This window comes from Hevea brasiliensis, chromosome 14, assembly GCF_030052815.1.
Source record: "Hevea brasiliensis isolate MT/VB/25A 57/8 chromosome 14, ASM3005281v1, whole genome shotgun sequence".
Classification (NCBI taxonomy): domain Eukaryota; kingdom Viridiplantae; phylum Streptophyta; class Magnoliopsida; order Malpighiales; family Euphorbiaceae; genus Hevea; species Hevea brasiliensis.
In genome coordinates, this window is record NC_079506.1 from 18,258,396 (window position 1) to 18,281,404 (window position 23,009).

Here is a 23,009-nt window from a genome sequence, read left to right on the forward strand (position 1 = left end):
AAAACTCAAGTTTTTTTCTTGATCAATAGTCCTCTGCAAGAGAGGAATGATATTTATGGTGAGTTAGGGATGGTGCGTGGATTCGTTAGACCTGGACCACTATTTGGGTATGCCCTCGTTAAACTTATGAATAAGAAAACATACAGGTACATCTTCGATGGAGCAAGACGAAAAATTTTAAGGTGGAATACTTCTAACTTATCTTTCATAGGTAGAGTTACTCTCACTCACGTTTGTGGGTGACTGACATTTTTGGCGACAGAAATCATCCTAGTTGATCTTAAATTGAAGCTCTTGATATGAGAAATCTATTGGTGGTAGTGGATCGTTTTGGGGATTCCTAGTTTGGCCAAGATCTAGCCAAAAATTCGCAAAGGCTGTTTTTCTTCTCCCTTCGATCTACATGATTTCAGAGACTGTTGGTGATAAGGCTAGTCGAAAAAGCAGACTGTTGGTGATAAGGCTAGTCGAAAAAGATTTCCCACATCGAGATGCATCGAATGGGAGTGGTGGCGTGGATGGATGATGGGTCGAACGACTGGTTTATCCTAGCAGGTCCAAGGGTCCACTTACCACGTTTCGCAAGATTTCAATGTTCTCTGGAGGGTTTCTTAGCCCTTGTCTGGGAGGCTCGCCGGGGAAGAGGAAGTGCATTGAGGATGATGGGTGATTATGGGTGTGGCTGGAAACCGGAAGCTGAAAGGGGGAGAAATCGGGAGGAGGGAGACTGCATGGGGGGAGGCAGAGGGAAGAAAAAGCTAAGGGGGCCATTCATAACTTCACGTTTACTTGTGCAAAATTACAATTTGGTGCCGCCTAAAACTTTTATTTAAAGAGGTCCAAATACTTTTCAATTAAGCCCCTGAACTTAGTTTCTTCAATTTTGTCCCAATCATTTTCCCCTCTCTATCTCCGTCCGCCGCGCGCCCCCCTCCCCCCCCCCCCCTTTTTGAGAAATGATTTAAAATAAACCTAAAAATATTTTGTTTAATTCATTCAAATATTTAAAATAAAGTTAAAAATTGTCAAAACGATGCCAGCCAGATTTAACATGAAAATAAAAACAATTAAATCCATAAAATTTCAACAAATTTTTTTAAATCAATGATAATTAAATCTAAAGTTCTCTTGTTTAAAACAAAATAAATTATAAAAATTCGATACATTACAGATAATACTCAAGTAATCTCTCATGTTTAAAAAAAAAAAAAAAAATCATAAGTTCAACCTTTATCATTTTACTAAGACTAAGTTAAACTAGGATCCTACACTACTTTAAGCTCATACCCGGTCCATGCCTACGTTATATTATTCTTCTTTTTCTCCTTATTTATTCTCTAATTTCCAATCATATAGTAAATGATAAATGTAATCAATGACTAATGGAACTCCCTCCCTTTGCTGCAGTTGCGAGCACCCCATATATTCCATCTCTCCTTTCTCGTTTATTATTTCTTCAATATTTTTGTCTTCCTACGTTACCTAATCTTTAAAACTTCATAGAAGTTAGACAAGAGCATGATGTGATTGGTTCATCTTGAACTAAACTTGCAACCGTGTTGCATGTGGTGGCTATATGGAGGTGGCTTGAGCCTCCTTTACTGTCACCATCTCTGGTGGCTGATTCGACATTAGTAAATGGACACTCACTTAAAAAAAAAAAATTTACAACCTAATTTTGCAATCGATTTTTATCCAAATTTTGTAATCGTTATATTATTTGTATTGAGCAACACTTTAGTAACAAATATGATTAGCAATGAAAATATTATTCATTGCTAAATTGATTAAAAATCGATATTATAAAAATATTTGAAAATACAATTTACTACTGATTAATAAATTTGTTGCCACATTTGCAATCGATCTGCAAAATTGATTTATAATAGCAACCGATTTAGAAATTAGTTTCTAAAATTCGATGCTAATTGACATTATAAAAATATTTAAATACACGATTAGCAATCGACTGTAAACAACTGATTTACAAATGCATTGCAAAATAGACTAATATAATCAGTTGCTAAATTGTAGAGAAAAAATTTCCATCAAATTTTTAAAAACTCATTTTTTTTTTATTTTTTAATTAACAACTGATATAAAAATCATTGTCGATCAAAATCAGTTGCTAATATTTAATATTTTATTACCAATATATCATAAAGCCTAATCCTTCAACGCATTTAGAAATAAATTTTTGTTTTCTTATTTTCTGTTTCTGTTTATTTATTTTTTTTTATATTTCGAATCATATAGCTAATGAAAAATTAAATCATTGACTGTAATGATTAGATGTATGCGTTACACGAGGAAGTTCGACCTACAAGGCAACTGGGAGGATCTGTCGGCTTTGAAATACATGTACGTCTTCCTATAATAAAATTTGTATGGTTTACACTAAATTGTTATCTTACAAATTTGGAAATCTTGGTGTTTATTTATATAAAATACTACATTGTATTTATTTTTTGGATAGGTTGAAACGAGATACCTTTAATATGAAATAAAAAAAAATAACAATAAATATTAAAAAAGTTGTGCTTATTTGTCTTTCTAATTTATTTTAGTTTGCTTCTATTTTCTTCATTTCCTTTTATTTGTCTATTGTTTTCTTAATTTGTTTTCCTCTTTATTTTCTAAATTTCTAAACATAGTGAATGATGAATGAATTCAATGACTATAATGATCAGAGATTTTTCATGGAATAAGTTGACTGGATCCATCCCAGATAATCTAGGGAAACTGCCATCTTTGAAACAACTGTAAGTTTTGCCATGCTTTGATTTGTTTAATTATGGCCTTCTCAATGCAAATTTTATGCTAAATAAGTTCTGCATTGTTTTCTTATCTCAGGGATTTGAACCATAACTATCTAACAGGCTCTATCCCTTCATCTTTGGGAAATTTGTCATCTCTCGAAGGGTTGTAAGTGTCATGAGAATCATAAAAAATACTTATTAGGGTAGAAAATTTTATGATTATTTTAATTAATTTCGTATTTTTCAGGTACTTGGGTTTCAATTCATTATCAGGTCCAATTCCTCGGGCATTGGGCAATCTCTCCAATCTCAGGGCCATGTAAAATCATTACTCATACTTCTTGATTATATTTCATGAAAGCAATTTTTTAGTACCAAGAAAATCGAATATCAATAAAAATATATTTACATAATATTTAAAATTATAATTTCAAAATAATTAATAGTAGGTTTTAGAAAATATATTAAAATTTAAAATCGTTAATTAAACATAAAAATCATAAAACTTTTCCTGCAACCAAAATGAAAAAAAAAAAAAAAACTCTAATTAAGAATTAACTTCTATTTTCATATGTTCAAATATTTTATCTGCTCCTTTTTAATGTTCAGCTTACTCCTTGAAACTTTCATCTTAAGTTTTAATTGAGTCTTAATTTTTATTCCATCAAATATCAAACAGACTCTGAACTGCCTGATTTGTGGTTTTTTTTTTTTTTAATATATATGTTCAGTTCAAAAAATTAGTCTATAATTATGTAAGTTCATTTTTTTAGTTCAGTTTACCTTTTGTGTAATTTATAAAAAAATTATTAAAATATATCACTAAAAAAATTTGTAACTAATTAGATTAATTACTAATCCATTAAAATCAGTTGCTAATTAATTTAAACAACCGATTTACAATTGATTTAGTCGATTGCAATGAGACTGATTGCTTGTCACCACCCGTCCTACGGGCCGGATCGGCACTAGGTCTTGGGTCAGCTTAAAAACCCCGAAGACTGTACTAAGCTTTACTGTTCACTAACCCATAACCACACCCAAAGTTAGGGCCAAAAACGCACAAAAAGGAAATAAAATAATATAAATATTGTAAACTTATTTGGTCAAACTCAACCCGATAACTATATAAAAAAAAAAAAATTAAGAGATCCCAGCTAAGCCCTTATACCCATCATGCACAAACCACTTAATTTCCATTAATTAATATAATACATATATACAATGGTATCAAGTAGAGTTCTAATAATTAAATAAATAGATAAACTAATAAAAACTATAAAAACTACTAACTAAAAAGCATCACAACCTGTGGATAAAAATATAGGTTAGACCCAAAAATAAACTTACTCCTCCTGCAACTTGAAAAAAAATATTTGAACAGGAATAAGCGTTAGACTCTAAGAGTTTAGACATTGATTATATATGTAATTTCTATAACCTTCTAAAAATAGTGCAACTCTATTATGTAATGCACATCCAACACATTTACAACAATTCACCTAATATTTGCACGGTAAGATAATTTGAAGCTACTCATACACCCAATGTATCACATCAATATATAAATATGGGAGCTGATCCCGTATACAGCTCTCTTAATTCGAATCCCGCCAGCGAGCTCAATTCAGTATGGACTTTTGCTTAAATCTAAGTGCAGGGGCCAGGGAGATCAACTCAAAGCCGCACCTCACCCCGACTTTCCATATCCGTAAGGACCAAGTTCTGGCGAGACTAACTCAAGCTGCAACTATTCGTCTAATTCATATCCATATATAAATAACACACTCGGCTTCAAATTATCCTTAGGGCGGCAATCACAAATAAATAATAATAATAATAATTAAATATACAGCAACTAAAATTCTCTTAAGATATTAACTATTTATGTGCATAATTAAATATTTATAAAATGCATGAGCATGCTAGATACATAATTAATATTCAAATTACAAAAATAATCAATATCTAACTCATAGACTAGTCAACTCGACTGCAGTTGATCCGGTTGAAAGAAAGAAAAATGGCTGGCACCAAACACCAATATAGACACACTGACCTCCATCAATTTACTGACAATATGATTAATTAATTTAAACTAAAGAAGCAAGAATTATTCCTAGGTTCTTGCTAAAATTTTGGCAGAAACTTTCCTATAACTGGACCTAACTTTCTGCAAGAAAACTTATTAAAATGCAACACTCAGGACCTCAAGCCCACAACAGCAAATACTATGCCCATCCGGGGCATACAAGAAACCTAATATAGATCCAATTCTCCACATCCAATTCAGGGCCCTATACTTCACTACTGTCCAATTAATTATCAAATACCTTCCAAAAATTCCAAAAATATTCCTGAAATTCCTTCACATCATCTTAAAGCCCATACATATTATTTCAATTATTTTTAATATGCTAGGAATATTTCACAAATTAATTAGCTAGCTTAATCCTAGGTAAAAATTACATAACTTGAGTTCAGGATTACCTTTGTAAATTTTGCTATTTGGAACATGTTTTAAATGTCTGAAAATGTTGGAAATAACTATAAACACAACAATTTTTCGGGACAGCCCACATAGCGCACGAATTGGCCCAAAAACTCGATCCCGAGTGCTTGTGAGCTGCCGCTAATCTGATCATACCTAAACGAAGCCCATAAATTATTAATAATTATTATATAATTATTTTTAATTTATGGGAATCGAAAAAACTCCAAAATCTCATTGTGCAATCTGGACCGTCTGATGATCGCTTTTTTTCAACTGTATCCGATCAGAGCAAGGTTAGTCCCATCTCGAAGATCTCACTGTGCTGAGTTTAAAGGTGGCTTCGAATCATCAATCTGACAGTTGGATCATCTGGAATCTAACCGAAAAGCTTTAAATCTACCCATTTCCTCTCTCCTTGCCAGCGTCGGAAACAGCCACCAATTTCAGCGTGGTTGATCCCATTTGAAAGAGCTCTCCACTAAGAGTTTGTAGCTACTAGAATCACTCTGATCGGACATCGGGATCACCGGATATAAACATTTAAAATTTGGGATCCATTTTCCCTCTTTAAAAAAAAAAAAAAAAAACCACTGCTACTGCTGCCCATTGCCATTGATCCTTGGCTTGCCGGCGTCATCTGAAGTGTCTTGTCACTCGCCAGTCGATCACCGTCCATGAGTATGATGTTGGCCAAAGCAAAATAAGGAGGGAGAGATACGTGAGAGGGAAAGAAAAAATGGGGGGGGGTTTGTGGTGTAAGAGTGGTTTGGGCTGCAATGTTTCAAAATTGTTTTTTTTTTTTTTTTTTTTTTTAAACTGATCTGACTTTGAATCTGGACGTAGTTGACGCCCAGATTCATTTTGTAATAAATTTTTAATTTTTTTAATTTTTAATTATTTTTTTATATATTAAAAATATATAATAAACTTATTGAATAATATATTAAAGTTGAGTTAAATGTTTGAAATTCTAATAATATTAATTTAAATCTTCAATTAATGGTAATAGATTAATCATATAATAAAATTATTATTTTTATTTTTTTTTACAATCTTAATATAATTAAAAACTAAAACATTTCAACTATAATAAAATATTCAAAATTATATAATGCTAATTATTATATCATCAACCACTTACATAAATACATGATAAAATAATCTTTATTTAATATAAATAACTCAATTCCAAAAACACCTTTAATTTCATTTAATAATAATAATAATAATAATAATAATAATAATAATAATAATAATAATAATAATAATAATAATAATAATAATATGTTTAAATAAATTCTTGGAAATGTTTATAATTAAATCAATAACATTAATTTAAATTTCTAAATAATAATAATTTCGTTAAAATAAAATCTAATTAAGATATTTTATTATTATTATTATTATTATTATTATTATTATTATTTTTAAAAAGAAAAATTCAAGTTGTTACATTGCTAATAGATTAGCAATCGACGGATAAATTGGTTGCTAGTAGCAACCGATAGCAACAAAAAACTAAATTGAAAATCAAATTAAAAGGAAAAAATAAATTTTTAATTAAAAATGATCAGCTGCTACTAGTAACCGAAATCAGTTACTAATAGTAATTGATACATAATCGATTGCAAAAAACTCAGTGCCTTTAGTTTGACAAGTTTACAACTATTTTGTAAGTCGGTTGCTATTTGCAACTGATTTAGCAACTGGTTATCAGATGCTAATTTAAAAAAAGATAAAAAATTAAATTTCTAAATAACAAATGAAAATTCTCATAAATAAATTATTCTAAAAATTAAAAAATAATAATTTATTAATGAAAAACTAGTACTATAAAATTAATATAAAAATATATTTATAAGATAAATTAGTAAAAAAATGAATATATATATATATATATATATATATATATATATATATATATATATATATATATATAACAAAAAATTAAGAAAAATTTAATTGTTACTACAAATAATTTACTAACAAAAAATATATGAAAAAAAATTATAATAAAAATAAATTAAATAAAAAAGATAAGAAAAAAAAAGAAGATAAAAAAGAAATTTGATGAGAAAGAACAAGAAGATGAATAAGAAAATTTAGAAAGAAAAATATGATGAAAATATATGAGAAAGAAAAAATTGATGAAGAAGAAAAATGAAAAAAAAAGATAAAGAAGAAAAAAAATTGAAAGAAAAAGATAATGAAGAAAATATATTAGAAATGAAAATATGATAAATAAAATAGATGAAAAAGAAAAAGATGAAGAAAATGATATAGAAGATAAGAAAGGAGAGAAAGAAATGAGTAGTAGGGAAAGAAAATGAGTAGTAGTTTATATAAATGGATTAGCAATTGATTTTAGCAATTAATTATTAGTTGCTAATTTTTTTAAAAACTTGGGTGGAAATTTTTGAGGGAAAAATTTGGCAACTAATTCACAATCGGTTGTAAAATCAATTATTATTAATAACTAATTCATAAATCGGTTACAAATCGAAAAAATAAAACAAAAAATTGGATGAAAATTTTTGAAGAAATTTTTACAATGATATTGGTTACAAAATCTGTTGCTAATAGCAATATTCAGTTGTAAAAATCGGTTACTATTAGCGATCAATTCTCAAATCAGTTATAAATAAAAGAGAAAAACAAAAAATTGGAAGGAAATTTTTGGGGAGAAAATTTAGCAACCGATTTAAGTTTTTTGCAAAAATTAATTGCTAATAGTAATCGATAAAGAAGTGATTACGAATTTGGAGCCTTTTAAAAAAAAAGATTGTAATTAGCAATCGATACGCAAATTGGTTACTAGATTTTTGCAATCGACTTAAATTGATTGCTAATAGTAGCTGATTTTTGCAACTAATTGTAAATCAGTTGCTAAATTTTAGAACTAATTAAAATAACTCTTTAATTTAACAATCAATTTTATTAGTAACTGAATAGCAACCGATTTTAAAATTAGTTGCTAATTATATATTCAAGGCTTTTCTAATATTGATTATCAACCGATTTAGCAACTATAAATCAATTGCTATTACTAACCGATTTTTGAATCAATTACAAAATTTTTAAAAATTAACTATTTTACTAAAAAAAAAGGTCAAAATCACAAATTGGTTGTAAAATTGATTACTAATAGAATTAATTTCAGTCGGCTAAAAATATTGTAGAACTATTTTTTTTTTTAGTGCATGTAAAAATTTGTGTTAAACAAATTGTTAAGAATTATAATCTCTATTGGTGATAAATAATCATTAATTTATATTAAATTAAAAATTACTGAATCATTAGTAGGGCAAATGTGTAGAACGCCTGAACAAATAATTTATTTTTATTGAATGACATCAAATGCATTGTTTAGAAATAAAAGGACTTTCAAAAAAAAAAGTATAATTTTATATTTTAATTATTTTGAAACGGATAAATAGAATTTTGTTTCTGTAAACTAGTCATTAGCACACATAATATTTAAATCACAAAAAATATATATATTTAATGAGAAATGTGAAACCCATTAATAAAATCTAAAATTTTTTCTCATAATTAATATGCCATGTCGGTGCTTGTATTTATTTCACATAAATAACTTGTTATTAAAATTGAAATAAATATCAAAGGTTAATTTTTAAGTTAATAAAATTAAAAATTTTTTAACTATATACACTGTTTTTTTATCAAACTGGTTAAGAATACACATGAGACAGAAATCCTGATAATTTTATCAAATAAGCTTTAAACTTAAAAATATTATTTAATTCAATTTAATCTGATTTAATTTTATAGTTTTGAATTGAATAATAGCCATTTATTTTACATGTTTCCATTAGGTACTTATCACAGAATAATCTTAGCGGCAATCTTCCACCAGAACTTGGAAGCTTGAGCAGGCTTGACACTCTGTAAGTTTTCGTTATAACTACAGAAGAATAACATTAGGCTTTTGCACAGATAAAGATATGAAATGAAGGAATAATTAATTTATGTAAATTTATTTTTATTTCAATTTTGATACTCCTAGATCTAGTTTTAGGTAAATTCTCATCTCAATATATTTAGAAGAGCCTTTTCGTTGTTGCAGTTCCGTGGAATCCAACAGGTTAATTGGAGAGTTGCCGAAAGAATATGCCAACCTTACATCTTTGGTGATGTTGTATGTGCAAACCCTTGTTATTCTTTAAGCCTGAGAAAAAAAATTCCGATCTATACTATTTTATATTAAAGGAAACTTAGCTTGTCAAATGCAGTACAATTGGTGGAAACAGTTTCACTGGCAGAATACCCAACTTCTTTGCAAAATGGACGAGTCTCTCTTACTTGTAAGCATTCATTTGTTCTTTGCAAATATTGTTAGGTATTTCTAAGATATTCAAATCCTAACAATATTGACCTTCTATCAACCTGTCAAATCTGTACAATATTGATCCTCAATCGACCTGCACTGCATTGGGTCTCAGGGATCTCTCTGGAAATGATTTTGCGGGTGACCCTCCTTCGGAAATATTTAATTTATCAAATGTTCGGCAATTGTTAGTACAGTTCCAACAACTGTTGCTTCTTATTTATAATTTCAATTAGAAAGTGCACAATTTTTTTTATGAACGTTTCTAAATAGTGCCGTTATACGTTCAGGAGTATTAGTGACCTAAGAAATTCTAGTGTCTCTTTTCCTAATCGTGCAAATATCACACAAATGGAGTATCTGTAAGTAGCCATCTCATGTTAAATTGGTTATTTCTTATATTAACGCAGCCAAATGAATCCCATCCATAATTATTTAATGTTTCCTTCAGGACATTGAGGAATTGCTCAATTGCTGGTCAAATTCCCCCGTACATTTTTTATTTGCCTTCATTAAAGCACCTGTAAGTTCTTCATATTTTTTTTTTCCCTTAAAACAACATTGCTGCATATTAGATTTAAGGCAACGATTCCTTAGCGTCAGTTCTAAAAGTGTTGTCTTTATATATATAAAACAACCATTTTGTGATAGTTTAAAACTATTGCAAATAAATTAATAAATTATGTAAAAAATTTAATAAAAATTAATAAACTTAATGATTTACACCTATTCAAGGCAACAAATTTTATTCACTATAAAAATGTTATCCAATTGCCACTTTATGTGACAATAGTGGAGGTAGATGTAACCATTTTTAAACTGCTGTCATTTTTAACGCAATCATCATTTTTCTCTTATACAATATTTTGAATGATGATTGCAAAACAAGTTTTATAAAGGTAAGAAATTTTACTTACACATTTTTCTATTAAGTATTTAAGTTGGTCGCTTTCTATAGCCTGACTTATATTACATGTGATTATTTTGTTTATTTTTGAGGCTCTCACAAATTTTAAGATTGTTACTTGTAAGAAGTTTAGAGTATCTCAAGTTTGAATCCTTTATTTATTCATTTTCATCTTTATGGTGAAAATTATGAAAATATTTTGATCATCATTCTTTTAGTTTATGTTTTTTTTTTTTTTTTATCAAATTCTTTGTCAAATTCTAGATTATTTATTATTATTATTTTTCTCTCCAGTGATTTGAGCTTCAACAATTTAATTGGTGGCCTCCCAAATACTATCAAGAGCAAAAATTTACATATGATGTAAGTGAATCAATCCATCTTCTGATGAGTTGATTTTTGCCAATTAATTGAAAAACTATGATACATTTGATTTTTGCTCAGGTTTCTCGCGAGAAATATGCTTAGTGGGCCGATTCCTTCCTGGATTTCTAGCTTAGACAAAGCGTACGTTTCCACTAATCTAAAATTTCAAACTACATTTCTTTTTGGTTTGGATTAATAAAGACACATTGAAGTCAAGAATTTTAAACATTTTCGTGAATTAATGCCAAAATCTATTGATGAATTAATGCCAAAATCTATTGATGTTGCAGGGATTTATCATATAACAATTTTACAAATTCATCGTCCAACATCACAAAGACAAAGTTAGATGGGTTTAAGATAAATGTGTAAGGAATTAATTGTATTTTCTTTTTGTGCAATTTTGTTGAATTCTCATTATCAATATGTGACAATTTTCTTTTCTTGTTGGGATGCTTGTGGCCAACTAGCGAGCCAAACAGGTATGAATATATATGATCATTGATGTCGTCTATACTCTATATCAATACGATTATAAATTGGTTCTTATGATTGTTTGGTTTTTAATTTTCTCTCCCAGGAGAACTATACTTGATTTGAAAGATAAGCATTGTCAAGGAAAAGGTATGTTTTTATATGTAATGGCTCAAATTCAAGACTGTTACTAACACTAAGGAATGGGTAAGCTTGTAATGACTCAAATTCAAGATTGCTACATGCAGTAGGGAATAGGTAAGTTTAAGGACACCAAAACTTGTAGTAAGCCTGAACATGTTTCTTGGAGCCCATTTGAGTCATAAAATATTTTAAATAATATAAATCATAAAATGATTTAATATTTCAAAATGTGGAATAGCATGCACAACAAAATTACACATCACAAAAAAAGGAGTTCCACAAGATACAAAATATACCATAAGCAAAATGAGGCAACAAACCACTTAAACTTAGTGTCAAAATTTGTTAACTACGTCTTCAACTCTTGTCCTTGAAGGAGAGATAGAAAATGAGGATTAAGATGACCAATCCCAATAAGTAGAGAAACTACATAAGAGGATTTATAAATAAAGCAGTAATAAAATTTACAAGCACATGAAACCAGCATTCACATGACTTCCATAAAAGAAACAATACATCCAGGGTTATTCATGTCACTAGTGGCTCCCCTTACCCTGTATCTTATAATATTTTAATTTATCTTATCTTTCTCTTGAGTTTACATAACTTGGTAGATGCCAGAGACCTAAAATTAGTCTTACCTGGTGAAGCTGGTATGGACTTTGGGTATCCAGATGTCAGAGACGCATAAAATTACCTTACCCGACATCCTTTTACTTTCATTTTGATGAGCTCATCTTGCATGCATGCCTTTCTATTCCTTTCTTTTCCTTCATTTATTCATTGTTTTCTTTATTTATTGTTTCTCTTCCCTTTTCTAATGGAGCCGGTAGGTCTTCCATGAACTACTACATACGTAAATGTTAGATGCAGCACCTCCGTGACATTTTAGAAATGCATACATTTATATAGATTGTCCTAGGAATGCAAGAATATGTCTAATAAAATAAGTCATAATGCATGGATGCACATGAATGCATTGAAGAACATTTACATATAAGAAACATTAATTTAAAGAAACATTTATTCATTTAAAAGCAAATTCATTTATAAAAATGTTTAAGGTAGTTTCCAGTCATAGACTAACCCATTAACTACTAGCTTTGCTGGAACTACCAACACAGCTAGTTCAACTAACTTATATAGACATACTGACACTTTATTAGACACTAACCAATTATACTCATGTAATTACAGAATTATTATTCTAAGGCTCTAACCTCAATTTGATAGAGTCTTCTCAGTAACTAGAACTATTCTCTCTGGAAGAAAAACTTAACAATATGGCCTCAAGCTCATAACAGTATTACAATTTTCATGTGGGGCCTACAAGCAATCTTATTTATATATCCAATTCTCAAATATTCAGCTCGGGTATCTAGCTCCTCTATAGTCCAATAATTGATTATCCATTTAGTTCTAAAAATTTTAGAAATATTCCTAGAAGTCCAATTTAATGCCCTTTAATTTATCAGAGTCAATTAAATTATTTTTATTAAGTTAGAATTATTTTAGAAATTAGACAGTAATTGAAGGGGATTAAAATCTCACTGATTGGTTGATGAGCATCGTTCCCGATCAACGTCCAATCAAAGTATCGAAGCCCATGATGAGGTGAATCCATTGGTGGTCTTAAATTGTTTGAGTGATGACTGGATTGATTAGAGTCAGCTCCGAAAGTCAATGTTTCTCTTTCCTCACCGTTGCAGAAAATGGCCACCAATCGGAGAACCGTCGGTCCCATCTAAAAGCTATGTTGCTAGAGTCCAATGTCGGTGGTTTCGTCAGATTTGGCCGCCGAACCGCGTTGGAGTATTTTTCTTTTTTATTTATATTTATGTTTAGGAGTATTCTCAAATTAATTTAGATGATATCATGAATAAGTTTTCACATATATATTATTATAAAAATAATATCCTAAAATCTAAAAAAATATAAAATTTAAAATGATTTTCACAAACATATTCGCTGTAAAAAAATTACTAGCATTAATAACTTAAAAACTCGCTCATAAGCTAATTTAATCTCATTGGCCTCTTGATGTTTGTTTTTTCACTCAGCTTTTTTCCCTTCAAGTTGGGTGTACTGGGGAGGTTTGCTAGCCAGAGGGTTCTTTGCTAAGTTTTCCTGACTTTATTTCATTAATAATAAATTTTGATTATCGAAAAATAAATCTCATTACCGCTAACACAATACACAAAAAATCACCTCTCAATTATGTTTTCAAATCGCGGCATTTCAGTACAACCCTTAAAGGAGAACAAGTTTCATTCACCAAATCCAAGTTCAATAAGGATTGGATAACATCCCACTACAATTATAATTCGATCAACACAGAATTATACTAGCTTTTTTTTTTCTTTTTTTTTTCCCTAATTATCTTCCTAATTTTGTTTAAACTTGAACTCAACACACACCAAATCATTATTATAATCTAAAAATACACATAATTTCTAATAACAACGATGATGTTGATAAGGGATATCCATGTAACAAACCTTGTTGCAACCACTTAATAAGATAGGTTAACAAACTCTATCTCATAGTCACTTTGTAGATGTATATGACACACTGCAAATTGCAACGATAGTAGCTGGTATTGTATTGTGCCCACATAATCTTCTACATATGTTTCTTGCAGAGTATAATAATCTATTTATAAATTGCGGCGGCGAGAAAATTCGTGTTGAGGGGATTGATTACGATGGAGATAATGCAAGATCGAATTTTAATGTAGATCATGATGGAAAATGGGCTTACGCTTGTTCAGGAGGATTCTTGGACTATCTTTCGAACTATGTCAATAGAAGTGATTACATAAGAGAAACTACAAACGGAAGCTCAATATTTGAAAATGACGGAATGTTGTACAAAACAGCTCGCCTTTGTCCAGTGTCACTCTCTTACCATGGCTTCTGTATGAGGAAAGGCAACTACACAGTCAAACTTCACTTTATTGAAAATACTTTTGCCATGGATGATGATGACTACAGCAAATTAAAGGAACGTATTTTTGATGTTTATATTCAGGTAATGTTTCCATCCTTGTATTCAATTTATTTTCGTAAATATTCAGTAGACTGCTCTATTTAGTTTTATTTCATTACTACATATCGTTATATTTCTCTCTCTCTCTCTCTCTCTATATATATATATATATATATTAATTTTTAATTTCAATATTTTATTATATAAATTATTGATGTATTTATTTTTCAAAATTAATATAAATTAACCAACTACATTGTACTAAAAAGAAAGAATTGCATTTGCATAAAAAATCTATTTTTTCAAAAAAAAAAAAAAATCTTTAACTGAATCTATTTTTTCAAAATTAATATAAATTTATTCATGATATTATAGAGAAAAATCATGATTGTTTTGGATTTGAAAAATAATTGGAAACCAGTTATAAAGGAAAAACACTTAAAACTATTTTTTCAAATTTTAATTAAACTTTAAAAAATTAAAATGTTATTTTTATATCATATGCATAATGATAATGTAATAATAATTTCATTATACTTGTTGATATCTTGATGAACATAACATTAATAATGGTATTACTTAATTTGGAAGTAAATTAAAGCAAATAAACCGAGACAATAAAATGGTAAAAATAAATTTACTAATATCTTCTTACTAATTTTCTAAAAATTTGACAAGTAAACTTCTTCTCAAAAGTATGTTATACGTTGCAGCATCAAAACAAAAATGCTTTTGTTGATAAATTTTTGATGCTTATTAAAAAATATTAAATGCTTAAAAATTAATTTTCATAAGTTAGATCAAACACTCTACGATCAAACACTCTTATAGAAATATATTAATTAAAAAAAAATCAAAATTTAAATTAAAGATTTTTATGCTACGGTAAAATGTTGCTAATTAAACTTCAAAATTTTTTCCTTAAAAAAAAAATTACGAACCTTCCAGTGTTCTATAATCATTGATGTTTTATAAAATTATAGTGATAAAGCCTTTTAGTTGTTTAAAATTTTGTACTTTTCAAAGCGCCAATTTTGAAATAGCAGAAATTAATATAAGTGTTTTTTAGGGTAAAATTCAAGAAATTTTTTTATAATTAACCTTCTAGAAAAAAAAAATTATAGCTCTATTGCATGTCATTACTGTTTGTCAAACATGTATTTAATTAAGGAATTACTCTTTTCATTACAGGGGGAGAGAAGATTAAAGGATTTCAACATAAAATATGAGGCAAATGGTCCAAACAGAATTGTCACCGAGGTTCAGCCTGTTGAAATACAAGATAATATCTTGGAGATTCATCTCTTTTGGGCTGGCAAAGGATCTCAAATCGACTTAAATGGACCTCTCATATCAGCCATCGCGGTAACACCAAGTAAATAATTAAATAAAATTATCAAAGTTTAATTACATTTCCTTAAACTTCAAAGTTGATGAAAAAAATTTACTTCTTGCTTACTTCCGCTGTTTTTTTCAGACTTCAAACACGGAGAGAAACTCTCTCCTCCACAAATAGCAGGGATAGCAGTAGGTGCTGTACTGACTCCATTGCTTGTATTGACATTCATGTGGCAAATGGGCTGGTTGGAAAGCAAAGAGCTGCAAAGTGAGACTCTATACACTGCATGCATGAATGTTCAATAAATCCTTGAAGGGAGTCATGTAATAATTTCCTTCTTTTTACCTTTTATTTTGTGTAAACAGAAATCCACATAGACGTCCAAGGCAAATCTGTTACCCTCCAACAAATAATAGATGCTACTAGAAATTTTAGCTCCAAAAAGGAGATTGGGAAGGGGCGTTATGGGATAGTATACAAGGTAATGAATGACTTCATCAAGATTTGGTAGCCTCTTTTTCAAGATTAGTGAAAGAGAAATGTTACTTACATATGGTATGCATGCAGGCTGAACTGCCTGATGAAATTAAATTAGCAGTGAAGAAGATTTCTCCTGACATAAATCAGCAAGAGAAGAATGAATTAAAAAGCGAAATTTTCAGCCTGAAATCTTTGAGGCATGAGAATGTGGTTCAGTTGTTGGATGGCTATTGTGATAAGAAAGGCCTTTATCTGCTAATATATGAGTATATGGATAATGGCTCCCTACATCAGGCCTTGTTCGGTAAGAAAGCATAGCATATAAAATTTGTCTTTAATTAAGTTGCAAAAATGATTATAAATACTTCCTTGATGAATTTGTAGATCCAAATTCAAGAACCATTCTTGATTGGAAAGTGAGATATGATATATGCTTGGGGATAGCAAAAGGTTTGAAGTATCTGCATGAAGAAAAAAGATTTGATATCGTCCATGGAAACATAAAAGCTACAAATATTCTGCTTGACAAATCTTTCACTGCTAAGTTATCGGACTTCGGATTAGCAAGGCTTTGCCGTGAGGAAGATCCATTCATGTCTATCATCAAAGCAAGAGCAGCAAGGTAATCTGTTAATTTCTGTCTCTATATATATAGGGAGAGAGAAGGACTAATTAAGAGGTAATATGTTATTATAGAGTATATATGGCACCTGAGTATGCAAGAGGAGAGGTCATCACCGTTAAAGCAGATGTCTACAGCTTTGGAGTTGTTCTACTGGAAATTGTCAGTGGGAAAATCAGTGCAGATCATACGCGAAATGGGGAAATTGATTTCCTCCTTGACAGGGTAAGTGAAGCTTAGCATAATTCAATTACAATTGGAAAATCATTTATATTCAACTGCTCCTTAATCAGTAGCCCAAGAGCACTTATTAGAAAAACAATTTTAATATTAAATCTTTGTCACTTTCATTCTTTATCTGTTATTTGAAAAATTATAAAGCAGGAAAAGCCACATATACATATAAAATTTCACATATGCATATACATACAAATTTGTGAGTTATATTTAATATAGATAATAATTCCGCTATGTGATTACAGGCTTGGGTTTTGCACACCAAGAAAAGGATTCTGGATTTGGTTGATAAGAAGTTATCCAATTATGATAGAAAGCAAGCTATCACTGTGCTAAATTTAGCAATCACGTGCATCAATCACTCCGCTACTCTCAGGCCTACAATGTCTGAAGTTGTGGGTGTACTGTCTGAAGAAATAACCCTTGATCAAATTTCCAAAGCCAACACTTCTTAATGAGCAAATTTGAGATACTTCCCCTTTTGAATGATAATCATGTGTTGGAGTTTGGGATTGCTATATATCGTGTTGGATCGATTTATCTGTACACATACACATATTTATCAAGTCTTGAGAATATTATTATTAACTCTTGTGATTTTTTTTTTCTTGTGACTTTGGCACGGATGTATAAGTGCATAATTTGCATTTCCAATGGATTTATTACTTGGGTGTGGATGTGTTCTTGCTCTATGACCTGCTATAGCCTATTTTTGGAAGAAAAAAAAATTTGTGTATATGCATATATATATGAATGAAAATTCTTAGTTGCACCAGGGTGTTTTATGGTGGGATTCACCATTATTTTAATAATGTGTTATTTATTCATTGGATGAGTGTATACACCTTGGTGTTGGCAAAAAATTCTCGTAAATTAGAGGAAACAAAAGGAAAAGAGAGCCATGAAATCTGTTTTTGGTTTAAAGGAGTGATAAAATATATATATATATATATATATATATAGAAAATGAGAGAAACTCACTTCCAATAAAAATTATTATTAGTTAATATGAAATTCTAATTTTATTCAGTGATAAATATTTTATTCATTATAAATTTGTAGCTTAAAAAAAATTAGTAACAGATAAATTTTACTTAATATTTATTATAATGTGATTTTTTTCTCACTATATTTATGTGTCTTTTTTATCTGAGGAGCAAAATTTATTTGTAAGTTTTTAAATTTTTTGAATTTTTGTATGTCATAGGTATTACTCTTATGAATATAGTTATATGTGAATATGATTATAAGGATTTTGTAATTATTGCCAATATCAAATGACATCCTTGCAAATTTAATAGTATTTATATAAATTAAAATATATTATTTTTCCATTTCTTGTTTAATATTGACACATCCAATAATGTTTGGATGATTAATATCATGAAAGTGCATTTTATATGAGATGGTATGAGATTTTAATTTTTTTCATTCTATTTAGTTTAAATGTAGATTAATTATAAATTGTTAATGTTTTTATGTGTATAAACATATTTTTCATTTTTTAAATTAATTAGTCAACCTTAGATAAATTGTTGATTTTGACGATGAGATTATAAGAAAACTTAATTATTTTTTTACATATATTTATGTAAGAAATTATATTCCTCTCAATATTAATTTTACGTTATTATGTTTTAAATTTTTAAAATAATAAAAATGAGAGAAAGATAAAAAAGGGAAAAAAAATCACTACATGGGAGTATAAAATTTATAATTATTATAAATAATTAAAAATACATTATTAAACTTATATTTATGTTTTAATCTATAATATATTTATAATATATATAATATAATCTATAATTTAAAAAAATATTTATTAAATATATTATATAACATATTAAATAAATTTTAAAATTATTTATATTAAACAATATGATAATATAAAAATCAATTTAATGAAAATAAAAATTTTATAATGATAATGTACTAAACTACAAAATAAGTTTTAAATCTTATAATTTTTTTAATTATATAAATAATTTTCTTTCGCAACAAAATATAGGTAAATCAAATTTTTTTAAGTAAAATAATAGAGTTTGAATGAATTATAAGTTTTAAGTATTTTCACCCATTTATTTTTTAAAACTTATTATTATAATTTTTTTATATATTACATTTAATTTTGTAATTAAGTTAGTAAATCAAACTTTTTTTTTAAAATTAAAATAATAGAGCTTGAATGAATTAAAATTTTTAAGTATTTTCACATATTTATTTTTTAAAACTTCTTATTATAATTTTTTATATATTACATTTAATTTTGTAATTAAGTTAGTTTTATATATTAATAAAATAACACATAACTTTCCAATAAAAAAAATAATTCTTGAATTAATAAATATTTTATTTATATAATTAATTAAAATAACATTAAAATTCATATTTTAATTTAAATAATTAAATATAATATTTATAACACTATAATAAAATTATATATCATATATAAAAATTTGCAAAAAATTATATAAAAAAAAATTAAATCATGAATCTATATATTAAGTAACATAATGTGCAATACACGTTATATATATATATGCTTTCCTTCTTAATAATTTTATTAAAAAAAGTAAATTAAAAAATATTGATGAGATTTTCAACTAATTAATATATAAAAGACAATTTATTTTTGTTGTTATTTTAACTTAGATATGGATTTTCTATCATAATTTTTAGTTTTTATAAAGTAAAGTTTACTTTGTCAATAATTATTTTTGAGTAAATTATTAAAGTGTAATTTGGGAAGGAAATTTGCGTGCGGAGTAGCTTGTGCGCCAACTTTGGTCACTCTTGCTCTTTGGGTATTTGGTCACTCTTGCTCTTCCAATTTTTTTTCTTTTTTTTCTCTTCTCAATAAAGGTGAGAATTACATTAGCTGATCCAATACCTTCACAATAGGCCTAGTTCAAAGTCATATCATAAAATTGGGCTCAAATTGGCCCACCCCTTGAGGAATTTAAAATGGCTATTTTTTATTTATTTATTATACAATTAAAGCTCAATGATCGAAAAACAATTAATGTACTACAATGGTAATTTTAAATTTAATGAAAATCGATTCTCAACAAATAAAACAAAATTATTAAATTTATAAAAAAAAGGAGTTATTCAATAAATAAATAAATAAATATATATATATATATAGATACACCACAAGTTCAAATAAATGGAAATGTTGGGATCCCACTTGAGGACAATAGCAGTAATATATAAAACGCCATTGCAAGTATTCAAGCAGTTTAATGGTGGTTCTAAGGCCTTAACACTGTCCCGGGAGAATGTCAAGTGGGTGCCACCACCGCCTGATATGGTGAAACTTAACACAGATATGCAGCAATCCAAGGAGATGGTTTCGGTGGCTTCGGTATGGTTGCACATAATTCTGGTGGTGATGTTTTAATGACTGGCTGTTGTAAGCTAGCTTCACTGTCCCTGTTGATGATGCCGAAGCAGAAGCAGCCTTGTTGGTCTCGGTAGAGCATTGGAGGCTGGTTTCAAAAACATTGTCCGAGAGACAGAAACGTTATTGTCTTCTTATTATGCGACTCGAATCTTGCAAATATTGGATCTCTCACAGAGTTGCTCCTTGTTCTCTTGGTCTCATGTGTACCACGAGGCTAATAATGTGGCTCACTACCTTGCCAAATTGGCTCTTAGTTTTGATGTCGGAGCAGTCATTTGGATGGAGGAACTTCCCCCACAAGTGTCTTATGTTGTGTTTTCAGACTCTGCTCCCTCTTAGGGTCTGTTTCTCATGCACTCTTGTTACAAGTTTATTCGAATAATTCATTAAAGATAATATTAACTCACGGTTTACTTTACTATTTTTTTTACCAACCTATTAAAAGAAAGTGATAATAATTTAGAAAGTAAAAACCAGTGAAAATCATAGGAATATCATTAATTATAGCGATAAAACTAGTTAAGAATAAAGGAAAAATAGAGGTAGAATTTCGTTTGAGGATTAATTAACAATTAATTATAAAAATACAATAATACAAAAGAATTATCTACTTTCTCTCAGCATCAAGTCCATTTGCTAAGAAAAGGAATATATGCATTCTTAAATTATAGGATCCTTAAGCGGACAAATATGAGAATTTCCCATCAATTCTGAAGCAGGATGGCTAATAATCATTTGAATCAAATAGAATCCAATAATTTATATGTTTAGATGCATATGATAATATTAAAAAAAAAAATAGTAAGTATAATATTAATATCAGAGAAGCTTAACTTAATTCTTAAGTAAAGAATCTCCCTGAATGAAAGAATAAGTCAAAATTCTCACCACCCAAAAGCCATTAATTATATACTTGCTTTAAAGATTTAGCGGCTTACTCTCTCCCTTCCTTCTCTCCCCTCCTATCCTCTCTTTTCCTTTTCTCTTTTAATTTCTTCTTTGACTGGGTACCCATATTGATTTTCTTTATTTATTTTATTATCTTTTATTAATTTTTTTTCACAATTTTATGTTTATCCCCTCATATCTATATTTATTAGGAATGGATCTACATTTTCTTCCCTAATATTAGGGTCTTACTCCCCAAGATCCTATTTTATTGTCATTAGCGAGATTTTGTTTATATTTTTGCTATATTTGATGGGCTCTTTTGTAGTTTGAAATATAACATAAATTGTTGATTCCTTTTGATGAAAGATTTTTGAATCTTTAAGTATAGATAATGATTTTCTATCAATAAAGTCTATTAGTGCAGTCTTTTCCTCCATTGATGTTTGATAGTTTACTTTCTTATGTGAGTCATAAAGATAGCTAATACTGCCATGGTTCCTTGGGTTGCCAGATGCTAGTAGATGGGTCTCGGGTTGCCTGAAATCACAAGGAAAGTGAGGTGGTGGCCTAATGGCAACCACTTCGACGTTCAAATTAGAGAGTGCAGTGAAAGCTTTAACCATAAAATAGGAGAATTGTGAGAGAATGTAAAGCATACCTGAGTAGGCATTGAAGCCTGTTTATACAGTGATAGGAGACAGCTAGCGCTAATCCTAGGATTCTATTAGTCAATCTCAAGTTCTTATTTTGCCATACACAATGGAGTTGTTCTGTGTTATTCCCAGTGAGGATCATGTCAACCATACTCAATAGCATTTGTTTTGAGGCCATGTCATTCTGAGCTTAATTCTATAGCACTAGTCTCTTGCTTATCAATTTGTAATCATCCAAGCTACTACCTAGTTAGATAATCTAGTCGATCTCTATGAACTCAGAGATAATCTGATGATCTTACCGATCTCCATGAGCTTGGAGATGATTAAACTTGAACTGATGCCCTGCTTGAGCTAGTTTGTGGCTAGGTCTAATCTACTTTGGATTGGGTTTGGATCTAGTGAATTTGACCTACTAGAGATTGGATTTTGGAGTAAAGTATATGATTACTACCCTCCCCTAGTTTCAATCTTTAGGTTCAGTGATCAAACATTATTCCATTGAAGATTTCACCTGGTTGGAAAAACTAGCTCCTAGAGTAGGGGATGAGAGTGATAATGAGGATGAAAGGGTTTGTGGGTCTCAAGACCTACATGTGAATGAAAAAGTTAGAGTTGATCCCCTAATCTCTTAGTTTGTAACAACTCTGTTTTGCTGAGTATGTAGTTCCTTCTATTTATTCGCGCTGATCTCTTATCATTTCCGATCTTCAATAGGTCTTAATTAAAAATAAATTAAATAGACCTATGTCTGAACTTGATAAATTTTGGTGCTAATCCAAAATTTTGCTTTTCTTTCTTTTTTTTTTTTTTTGCAAAATTTAGTGATGGAAACTAATTCATTATAGCTCATTTTAAATCTGTTTGAAAAATTATTGAATACATTGTTAATTTCTATAGC

General features: G+C 28.9%; 1 protein-coding gene across 1 annotated transcript in view; it reads left to right on the forward strand.

The window, feature by feature from the left end:
• The window catches only part of LOC110665673 (probable LRR receptor-like serine/threonine-protein kinase At1g53440), a 52,580-nt gene extending 34,745 nt beyond the window's left edge, over positions 1-17,835 (forward strand). Inside the window, exons 7-25 of the mRNA XM_058134350.1 lie at positions 9,090-9,161; positions 9,341-9,412; positions 9,507-9,578; positions 9,717-9,788; positions 9,892-9,963; positions 10,053-10,124; positions 10,803-10,871; positions 10,953-11,015; positions 11,165-11,242; positions 11,345-11,356; positions 11,455-11,498; positions 14,134-14,522; positions 15,672-15,855; positions 15,958-16,086; positions 16,185-16,300; positions 16,387-16,603; positions 16,684-16,921; positions 16,996-17,146; positions 17,404-17,835. Of these exons, the coding sequence (XP_057990333.1) occupies positions 9,090-9,161; positions 9,341-9,412; positions 9,507-9,578; positions 9,717-9,788; positions 9,892-9,963; positions 10,053-10,124; positions 10,803-10,871; positions 10,953-11,015; positions 11,165-11,242; positions 11,345-11,356; positions 11,455-11,498; positions 14,134-14,522; positions 15,672-15,855; positions 15,958-16,086; positions 16,185-16,300; positions 16,387-16,603; positions 16,684-16,921; positions 16,996-17,146; positions 17,404-17,613 (2,332 nt within the window). The 3' untranslated portion in view covers positions 17,614-17,835. The remainder of the gene's footprint in view (positions 1-9,089; positions 9,162-9,340; positions 9,413-9,506; positions 9,579-9,716; positions 9,789-9,891; positions 9,964-10,052; positions 10,125-10,802; positions 10,872-10,952; positions 11,016-11,164; positions 11,243-11,344; positions 11,357-11,454; positions 11,499-14,133; positions 14,523-15,671; positions 15,856-15,957; positions 16,087-16,184; positions 16,301-16,386; positions 16,604-16,683; positions 16,922-16,995; positions 17,147-17,403) is intronic.
• Positions 17,836-23,009: the final 5,174 nt, after the last annotated feature.